We start from the raw sequence: 10,909 nt of genomic DNA, 5'->3' as shown, positions 1-10,909 counted from the left end.
TACGTTTTTTCCCCCTCCTTTTCTTCCCTCTACTCTTTGTTCATTTCTCAACATTGCGTATGGCAGCACCTAGGCTTATATTCTTGCCCACCTTGGAGTAGCCTACGACTCTGCTGTTTGTGTGTGTGGAACAGAGAAGTGAGGAAGAACAATCCCGTGTCCGCGGAGGAAGTGAGCAATATTGTGCCGTGTTTTAGTTGACCCCGTGGCGTGTGACTTTGTCCGTGACCCGTGGCGTGTGTGTGCTATGACATGGATAACCCTGAGCTGTCTCCTGGAGAGAAAGAATTCCGATATTTCCAGGAAAGCTGATTTTTGTTTTGTTTTGGGGGGTTTTTTAACACAAAAAATAGGTGTATTTTTTACGCCCCTATCGACAGTTTAGATCACTTCGGAGACGGACTTCGACCCGTGTTGAGAATCGCTTACTTTTACTCCTAAAATTGGTTTTGATAGATATCTTGATCTAGATCTAGATCTAGATCTAGTTTTAGCATATGATAGAGAGTGCTGCTGATACACATATTCCTGGGGTAGGATAATAGGTCATTTTAAATTAAAGGTAGTGGCTGGACTTACAGTCATGTAGTTTTGTTCTCGCTTGTGTGTCAGATCAGTTAACAAGTGGGTGGTTGGCGGGTGCTCTGGTGTGGTCTGCTGCTTCTTTCCTATCAAATATCTATCACCCTTATTTTTTTTTTGTATGTTTGTTACTCTCTTGTAACACCTCTAATCTTCTGGCGCTCATATGACCTATGCAGTTGCGAACTCCGTAAAACCTCAACTAAAACTAACAAATCTGGAGGGTGGGGGTGGGGGGGGGGTTAAAATGTTATGATGTTGCTGTTGTTTCCACCATGACTAGGTGCATTTTTAGTTCTGGACCAGGTGGTTGGCAGGCGCTCTGGTGGGGTTTGCTCCTTCAGTCTCATATCAGCTCTCGCCCTCGATCTCTTCTTTTCTGCTGGAATGTTGTATCCCTCTCTGCCTAGGTTGGCCTTGACAGGCAAGTTGAAAGCCCGCCTCCTAAATTGTCTGAACTGTGTCAATGGCGGCGTATGCATAAACACATTTTAAAATAAACTCCTTTCGTATGTAATAATAATAGTTTGTTATTGTCGGAAGATGGCTTGTGGCTTCTGCTGTGGCCAATGAGACCAGTTATGACACAGAAGAGTTTGCCATATGTTGAATGGAGGGCTCCACTGGTAGGCCCTGCTGCTTTACTTCCCTTCTGTTATTTTGTCTGTCTTACTTTTATAAGCACTAAATGACCACTATTGCATTGATGTGCTTCTCCTTACTCAAACAAAACAGGCTTCTTTCTTGGCTTTGATAATTCATGAAGCCTCATATGACTTCTGCCCTTTCATGTGTAATAATTTTCAAATAATTTCTGTCCTCTTTTACAGAATCAGTGGATTCCCATTGGTGACACCGTCTCCCTCCCCTCCTCGGCGCTGGTGCGCTGCACAGACAGCCAATCAGACGTCACCGACGAAGTGGATGGCGACATGGTTGCTTCCACATCGGAACCCGTGGCCAATCAGAGCTTTGAGAAGTTCCGCTCCCTGGACTTCCAGCTGAGGTTTCAAAATGTGTTCGCAACACCTCACACCGCCATACAGTCCCCCTTGCCTGCCTTCAAGTGAGTTGAAATGGATGGTTGCTTTGAATAATAATAAAGATTGCTCTATAGCCCCCACTCCTTGGTGGCTATAGGTGCTTCACAGTATAAAAAAACATTTCTTTCACACTGGCCCATTCAACATACAACAACTCATCCACATACTTGTATACTGGTAATTGACCTTGAGCACGTACACAAAAAGGCAATCACTGCTGCTGTGGAAGGAGCTCCGCAGAGGGCCGGCCGACCAACAATGCGCAAAAGAGGGGATATTTTGAGCGGGGTGTTACCCTAATCCTTACTCTTTTTTAGTTTCCTCAGTGGATCTTGTCACGGTAAGTGCCGGCCCTCTGCGGAACTCTCCTGCGGCTACTGATCATTTACTGGCTATAAGTACAGTCGAGAATTTCTAAGACATCATTGTGCTGTTTGTTTTCTGTCTGTCTGTCCTTGTTGGACTCAATGACCATTGTGTTAGTGCTTCTCTTTATTCAAACATTTCTTTTTCGACCCTGTTTTCTTTTACTTCAACTCACAAACATGCTCAATAAAATACATAATATTACAATGTTTGTACTTTTTGCTTTCCAGTTGGGCCAACTCAGGTGATGTGTGGAAGAACATGCTTCTGAAGGAAGAGAAGTTTCGGCGTGATGCCGGAATGTTCCGCAACCACCCAGAGCTTCAGCCTCGCATGAGATCGATCTTGTTAGACTGGTTGTCAGAGGTACGCTTGTCTGTCTGTGTTCACTAGTTATAGTGTTTTAGCAATCCTGATAAGTTTTGTTTTTTTAACTGCCGTTCTTACATGTATATTTTTTATGTAGGATTGTGAAAGTTCTTTATGTGGCTGGTATGGTTTTTCTTGTTGCTGTGAAATATTTTTTCTTGCGTGAATCATTCAGTATGATCATGTGATTGATGTAAAGCACCCAGTGCTATACTCGTATAGGAAAGTGGGCTATATAAACGCATTCTATTACTATACCTCCCGGGGCAGTGCTACTGACTGAAATATCTTTAGGCCTTTACCAAATGGGGAGCATTAACCATGTTCTTATGCACAGTAGAATTGTAATTGTAATTGTAAATGGGCTGATTCATCAATGTCATGCTGATAACTGTGCCTGAACTGCGACTGGGAACTGCTGCTTTTTCTTTACTAATCCTTACTATCATCATTTGTCCCCTACTTCTTTTGTATGTTTGTCACACTCATGTGACCCGCTATTTGCGGGGTGCCTTGATAGTAGAAACAGACTTTGTGCTGTTGAAGCTAGAGAGGTGAGATGAGTAGGCCTGATTCCCTGTAAGGACTTCTCTGTTGACATTCACCCCTAAGCCCCTTGGTGCTCATATGACCTTATGCTGTTGCAAGTGCCGTAAAACCTCTACTAAAACTAAAACATTATCATTCCCTTTCCAGTCAAAATTGTCTAATCAGACGACCAGCCAATGTCAAAGACTAATATGGCAGTACAGTATCATTAACCCTGTAAAAATATGCGAGGAAGGAAATGGGAAGTTGCAATTGGTAACGGTCTAATACAGGTGTCAATAATTAGAGTAGGTTTGACGGTTTGAATGCGTTCAGGTAAAATATAATTTCCTCAAGGCCACATTCTTACAAGGTCGATTGGAAATGTTGTTTTGAAACAACTTAGTTCTAAAATTGAAAAAAAAAAGCAAGTAAAAATACGCCAAAGAAGTTCAATTGCTATAGGAATTAAAGAATCTGTTTTCTTTCCTTCCTGAAAAAAAAATTGCTATTGAGCTTATATTGAATTTGAACGGCATGCCAATGATAAGTTTTAATAATAAACGTCAGTTATAGTATACCAGAATACTTTCATCATGGTCTTTCTGACTTCCTCACAGGTGTGTGAAGTGTACAGATTACATAAAGAAACCTTCACATTGGCCGTGGATTACCTGGATCGCTATCTTAGTGTGGTCGACAACGTGCCCAAGACCCAGCTGCAATTGTTAGGAATATCTTCGTTATTTATTGCTGCCAAGCTTGAGGTAAGTGCAAGAATGGAATGTTTATTTTAACACGCATACCCACATGCACACAGGCACAGACACACAAACGCACACACACACACAGGGCAGCAGAGTGCAGTATTTTTGTCCCCGCTTACCAGGAAGCACAGTTTGACGGAAGCTAGGGCTCTTCAGTACTGTACATTTATCTCTGCAAAAAATCCTGGAATCATTTTGAGCTTTTCAGGACATTGAGATAAAAGAATGACGATAGCACATGTTCATCAAAGTTAAGGTTGCCATTGTCCCAAAGTGGATGGTTGGAGGCTACTACTAGTCAGTCCTACATCTTTTCTTCCTCTGTTTCTGTCTGTCTGTCTTGAAAGTGCAGTTGTTTTATTTTACACCATAGTTTACCTTAAAGTCTGATTGACAGACAGACAGGCAGGATAGCCTTGGGACCTCAACAGCTTTGGAAGGGCAGCAGTAAAACCATGGTCATGTGCTTTGGTAAATCATCCTCAATAACTTTAAAAATCACCGAAAACAATTGATTCTGGTTGAAGACTACGTACTTTACTGTATTGTCTGCTCCATTCTGATGGATTTGTTGGGTTTTTTGTCTTTTTATTATCTCTCCTTTATCACATTGAAGTCATTTCTCTTTTTTAAATTGATAAAATGAATATTTAGAGAGATTTTCTTTTGGTCAGAACATAATGTTTTATGGTACTGTTGCTTTGTATTTTAAAGCGCTCAGATCCTGTGTACTTTAATCGGGGTTGAGCGCTATTTAAATTCATTTATTTTTATTATTGTAATTTATTGCAAATATTTGTTGTTGTTCTCCTCCTCAGGAAATCTACCCTCCAAAGCTGTCAGAATTTGCGTACGTGACAGACTCTGCCTGCACAGAAGCTGACATCGTTCGTCAAGAAATGATTATTTTAAAAGTAAGTTCTTTTTTTATGTGTCAGACGTTTTTCCCTCAGTGCTTTATTTAAAATGTTCCAACGTTAGTTTGTGGAAGGCATTGTTTAGCAGTTTGTACAAAGCTTATTTTTGCTTTCCTGTTTTATCTCCAAATTTCAATGAAATACTTCATTTTTTCCCCTTGGTGGTCCAGATTTACCTTCGCAGTGCAAATGTGTCTTGATATTCAGATAGGAAAGTCTAATTCTTGGTTTCTTGTAATATCTATTCCTCAAGTCAAATAGTTTATGGTAAACACGCGTTTTTGGAAAAATAATGTTCATTTTGGTTTGGTTCCACTAAGTTGGGTTGTTGAAAAGTTTGATAAAAGATAATTGTCATAGAATGCCAAGTTCATCCTAGGTGTGAACATTAAATCTAAGAAAGGTGAGAACTCCGTAACCCCCTCCAGAGATAAAGAAATTTACGATGAAGATCTCAGATATTTTTTTCATGCCTAACTTTGAATACATGTTCCTCAATATTGTTTTGCAGGCATTAAAGTGGGATCTGTCTCCCATGACCACAAACGCCTGGCTCGGAGTGTACCTGCAGGTGGCCAACATGGACCACATCACAGACCCGGAGCTGGGATTTGTCTTTCCACAGTTTTCTACCCATGCCTTTGTACAAATATCAAGAGTGAGTAACTCATTTTAGTGGAATTTTTAGACAAAACTGAACTTCGATGGCCTTAGGACTGACGGTGTATCAAAAGATAATGGACATTGCTTTTATTTTATTTTTTCAGCTTTGAAGCTTTTCTACCACTTTTTTCACTGTGTAATTGTAGTATTTCTGATTTTTTTTTGGTATCGGGAATTGCATGTATTTCAAATAATGTAGATTTGTTTGTTCACATAAATCTGACGGTTTATTAAAAGTTGCCATTGAGAATCATTTATAAATCTTTTGTCATGGTTGTCCTCAGCTTTGTGATTTAGCTTTGATGGACGTCGGTTCCTTCAAGTTCTACCGGAACGTTATTGCGGCTTCGGCTCTCTACCACCACACCAACGAGAAGCTGGTCATGGAAGTATCCGGTAGGTACATGATGTTGTTGTCATCAATCCAGCAACATCTGGGCCCTCGCCCTTTTATCTAATGCCATGTAATGATAAGTGCAGGTTTGCAGCAGTTGCTGTAATGTTCAGGGAGTAGTGTAGCTAGTGTCATCTAGGGCTGTGCAGGGGAACAGGTTAATGTGATTCTAAAGTGAAAAGTACTAGCCTGGAGTTTATAGTTGAGGACTTTGACATTTATGTTTACTCTAACAACTTTATTATAGTAACTAATTTCTTTATCAGTTGTTTAAAGTCCTACTACAGTCGCATCTGTATTTAAGTCATTATGCCACAGGATTCTTGATCGTGAAATTGCTAGGTTCAAAGCTCCACTTACTCACGTTTTGTCCCAGGCAGAGGTACTTAATACGAATGTTCCCATTTGGCTTGGTCTTACCGGAGATGGACATTAGATTTAGAGGTCCTGCCTCTTAAGTGACTATACAGTATGGTAAGAGACATACAATTAAGCCTTTTTTTCCCCCAACTCTCAGAGGATGAGTAGTCAACTATATTGACATTCAAAAGTTCTGTTAAAATTTACACTGTAGATTGTGATATTAGATAACTTGTGTGTTTGCTTCCCACACGAAAGGATTTGTAAATAGTGAATGCTATTTTTTTGTTTCCTTTTTCAAAAAGGTATAGATTTTGTTTTATTGATTTTTTTTGCCGATTTATTAATTTTTTGTTGTTTTTTCTTGCCCTTTCAAAATCACAATCAAGGCCTCAACTGGGCAGACTTGTATCCTTGTGTGAAGTGGATGAATCCATTTGCGAAGGCAATCCTGGAGGTTGGCCAGTCACCGATCAAGTATTTCCCGCATATCAACGCCGAAGACTGCCACAACATACAGACCCACAATGTGGACATGGTTCTTTTGGTAAGCTGTTTTTGTTTGTTTGTCAAGTACGATGATGTTTCAGTGGATGTCTTGTTTTTTTGGGGGGGGGTTTAAGTTGCTGCTGCTGTTTTTAATTAATTATTCTCTCAAGACTATAACATAACTTAATAGCCATAAAAATAATGCTTGACAGCAGGGAAATTTTTTCAGTATTTACACTTTTCCCTTTTTCATGTTTTGAATCAAAGAAAACACTTTTTTTTTTTAAATGTGACATGAAAATCTGATTGCAATGTGCATGGTGTGTGCCATGTGCGTGTTAGGTGAATATTAAACGCAATACCAGAGTGTGTCAAATTGAAACTCCAAGTCTGGTTTTCGAAATGGTTAAATATTTTGTGATGTCATGTCCAGTCGAGAATATTTTGTTTTGTAAAGCAGTGTACAGTTGGGTTTTTTTTAGATTTGGTCGATACATATTTTTTTTTTTTCTTTGTTTCTTAGGATCGTGCTTTGGCACATCAGGTGACCATGGAAGAGCGTGAGAAACTTTATCCTTCATCGTTAGATCTTTCAGCACAGCTGGTGGGTCTTCTCACCCCACCGAGCAACAAGAAAACTCAGCCTCGAACCCAGACCTCCTCAGGATGCGGTCCCAGCAGTTAGCGTCAGGCTTTCTAGTCACCTATTGAGTTGTTTTTAATGAGTGTTTGCGTGTGTGTGTGTGTTGGAATATGTGCGTGTGTGTGTGTGAAGACATAAAAGAAAATGTGTGTTGGCCTACATCTGGCTACCTACCCATGTTCCTTACCAACCATTAAAAAAAAATGTATTTTTAGTACTGTATTATTTGTGCTTGTTTTTTTCTTTAAGTTTTCTCAGTTGCGAAAGAAAGTGGTCGTTGAACTGGTGGGGGGGGGGGTCTTTTTTTTATGTGTCAGACGATGACACTGTTTGTCCTTGGTTCCCGAAGTTTCCTTGTAAATGGACTTGTGGTTGGTATTTTGGAAAGACCGCTCTGCTTTTTCTGCAACACTGCTGTCGCTGTCTTCGTTATAGAATTCTACCTCCATTACAGTCATGTCACACTACACTGATGTATTAATGAACGATACTCCAAACGCCACTGGCGATGAATTTGTCGTTTGCTGCATCATCTTGACTGAGCTGTAGCTTCTGGATTTTTAAAAAAATTATTTTTTTTTTGGGGGGGGGGGGGGGGTTGCTCTCGTACTGTTGACATATGCAGGAATAATTTGTGCCATATAAATGTTTTCTTGTAGTTTTTCCTGGTAATAACAATCTTGATTATGAGAAAGAAAAACACATTGTTCACCTTAACAGGACTGTTAAAGTTTGTCCATAAAAATGAAATGTATTGAAGAATGAAGTGCTCAAAAAATACAAAAACAAATTCATTGTATACGTCTCTGCCTCTGTCCTTTTGCTCTTGAAATAGATGTCTGATAGGGGGTTTGGCTTTATCATTTTCATTTCACTACTGTACCACTGCATCTTATAGCTCTCTTCTTTTGTTGTCTGTTTTGTGTGGGGTGGGCTGTTGTTTGTTTTGTTTGTTTTGTTTTTTTAAACTTAGTTAATTCAATCACTTGAAAAAAGTAGGGGAACCTCTTTCATTGTATTGTAGATTTTCCACCTAAGGAGAACCAATCATATATCTCTTTGCAGTGCTAAATAGTTAGGCTTATCAGTATGGGCTTGTGTAAATTTGTTGTTAGGTAGAATGAGTCTTACAGCTTCAGATCCACCTATGTGTTTTGGAAGAAAGAACATTTTTTCAGCTGGTATTGTGTAAATACTTTCCTAGATGGCCACCCATTGTCGAAGAGAAACGTGGTGGTCGTCTTGGCCAGTGTAATTATGATATATCAAAATAACGTGAGGGAAAGAGTGAACATCTGGACCGGCAATAGTGTCAAGTGTTGTGTCTGCGAGGTTCATAATTGTCTGCAGGGTGTGCAGTGCTGACGTTGGGAAGCTGGTTTGTTTTCAGTTGTCTGGGATTGCTTCAAGCATTTTGTATATCTCACAATAAATGTAATTGATCAGCCGGCTTTTATATGATGTAGCACAAATCATCAATGTTTTCAATGATTATTATGAGTGCAATCTTATTTTTGTTTCTGGCATAGTTCTGGCCGTTGCAATACTATCTTTGTATTCTTACCTTTTGAATGTCCGTACCGGTACGCTGAAAGTTGTGTGCGATCGCTGCTCACCTATCGTTCTTATAATTATATCTGAAAATGTATTTTTCATTCTTACTGATGTGCAAAGAGAAAATTTGTTTTACAAAAAAAAAATAGAGTTAACACTGTTCATGTAATGTAAATCTCAAGAGGTTTGTGAAAGCTAATATATTTTTTGTTTGTATGTGGACTGTCTTGCTCCTGTAGCCTGCTCATGTTTTGTCTTGCAAAAATGTCACATATTGTATATTCAGTTTGCAGCAGATGTTTGGGGTTTTTCAAAACTGGAGCAGGTGTCCTACATGAGTGTGAAGAGAAAAAGTTTCTGAATGTTATTTATGTTTTTCAGTAACACAATGGTAATATTGATTCGATAATTTTGCCAAATATGTTTCTGTAGAAGCTATCTGAAGGATTGCCTTTCCGTGGTTTGAACCAGTCTCGAATACATTTCTGAAGCACAATGGCACTTTTATTTAAATAGGATGGGGCATGCTTGCACCTTTCTCTATTGGTACTACGTTTGACACTTGAAGCAACAAATGTCTTGTCCTGGCAATGAAAGAAACGAATGTTTGAAATGTTTCCTGTATCAACGCAGCAATTCCATGACATCCTATATGAGCCTGATGTTTTGATTCATCATATCCGATGTACAGAGGTTTCTAGTGTAAAAATTAAGTGTCCAAGTGGTTTTTATTCTGGTCTAATTTAATTTTAAGAGAAATATTCAATAGTCTGAAAGGAATAGCATCCAGCTGTTTTGTTATAGTATTAAGGAGCTTTGTAGTTCCATTTTAAAATGTATGATGGCTGTAGTATTCTCAAAACTTGAAGCGCATATGATCAGACTTTTTGGAAATATTATGTTTTTTTCTGTTAAGAAAAGTCTTGTTACTGTAGAAATCTCAATTAGAGAGGAGAGGTACGTAATATCCATTTTTAAATTTGATCTTAATTTACAGGGCGATTTTTTTTTAAAAAGAAAAGAATTATAGTTACTGCTTCTCCAGCACACAGTAAGATTGAGACTGTGCCAAAAGTAGATAGTTGTTTATATTTGTACTCATTAATCATGGTTTACTTTCTTTGTTCTGGACACATTCTCATTACTTTCATCGGTTGTTGGCTTTTTTCTTCGTATTTAGAATAGAACATCAGCAATTACCAGATTACCACCTCTAAATGTTGTGCACATGATTTTCAGGCGTAGGTATGGTGACTTCATTTTCTCCTCCCCCTACCACCACCTATAGAATTTAGATAATTAAACGAACTTTGTACACTACTATTTAAAGTGGGCATATATCAGCGATGTGTCCAAATGCATTCCCTGAAAGTAACCAATATCAGCGATACGTCAGAGAAAGGGTTTACTGACATGTATGATGTATGTCTAAATTTTAATGTACATCCTCTTTGTTGACTTTCAAGGTCTTCTCGCAGTTCCAACTTTGATAGTGCTTCTCTTTTGTTCCTATTACATTAACTGCCATTTTTCTACCTTGAACTGCCATTCCTCTTATTGGAGGCTGAATGCTAGGTGAATCTTTCATTTTGTGTCCACTTGTCATTATGTGAATATGACGCTATGCTACTACAAGTGTTGATAAATATATTTTTTACAAATTGCAAAGCCTGGAAATATTTAGGGGAAACCTGTTTAACCCGGTAATAACTTTCACACTCATCTTTTTCTGCTGGTATTAGATGTATAGGATCCTTTATTTTAAATGTTTCAAATTTTTGCCACTTGTTACTCAATGAATTGAAGACAGCTTTTTTTTAATGTAGTCTATTTTTCATTTCATCAAAATCACAGCCATAACAAAGGGTATATAAAACTACCTGTGCACTAACTAGCTGTATGAAAAAAATTATCTTTATGTATGTTGGGGTTTTTTTGGTTTCGAAATGTTACTCATGGTTCAGTGTCCTGTCAGAACACGTGGAGAACTCCCGGCTGTTCAAGGCTCTTGCCACTGCCAATTGTCAACTCTTGCATTTACAGTTTGTGTTCAGTTCCCTCTTCTTTTTTTTCTTTGCAAACATGTGTTCGCCTCTGGCTGTTGCAAAATACAGCAGTCAAAATTGTCTAAGATCGTCTCCTATTGTCAAAGAGAAAAGTGATTGTCTCTCTTCAACAGATTCATGTCTTGTCTTGGATAGTGTCATTATTATGCAGAAAAAATGTGTTTGGGG

General features: G+C 38.7%; 1 protein-coding gene across 3 annotated transcripts in view; it reads left to right on the top strand.

Moving 5' to 3' along the window:
• The window catches only part of LOC101845141 (G1/S-specific cyclin-E1), a 42,588-nt gene extending 33,767 nt beyond the window's left edge, over nucleotides 1-8,821 (top strand). For all 3 annotated transcript variants that reach the window (XM_005089764.3, XM_013082646.2, XM_013082647.2), the window contains 8 exons: nucleotides 1,413-1,648; nucleotides 2,222-2,357; nucleotides 3,509-3,655; nucleotides 4,474-4,569; nucleotides 5,084-5,230; nucleotides 5,520-5,631; nucleotides 6,379-6,536; nucleotides 7,002-8,821. In XM_005089764.3, coding sequence (XP_005089821.1) covers nucleotides 1,413-1,648; nucleotides 2,222-2,357; nucleotides 3,509-3,655; nucleotides 4,474-4,569; nucleotides 5,084-5,230; nucleotides 5,520-5,631; nucleotides 6,379-6,536; nucleotides 7,002-7,163 — 1,194 coding nt within the window. In that variant the 3' untranslated portion in view covers nucleotides 7,164-8,821. The remainder of the gene's footprint in view (nucleotides 1-1,412; nucleotides 1,649-2,221; nucleotides 2,358-3,508; nucleotides 3,656-4,473; nucleotides 4,570-5,083; nucleotides 5,231-5,519; nucleotides 5,632-6,378; nucleotides 6,537-7,001) is intronic.
• Nucleotides 8,822-10,909: the final 2,088 nt, after the last annotated feature.

This window comes from Aplysia californica, unplaced genomic scaffold, assembly GCF_000002075.1.
Source record: "Aplysia californica isolate F4 #8 unplaced genomic scaffold, AplCal3.0 scaffold00009, whole genome shotgun sequence".
NCBI classification, from domain to species: Eukaryota; Metazoa; Mollusca; class Gastropoda; order Aplysiida; family Aplysiidae; genus Aplysia; species Aplysia californica.
Note: the sequence above shows the minus strand (reverse complement) of the source record. Positions and strands in the feature narration are given on the sequence as shown.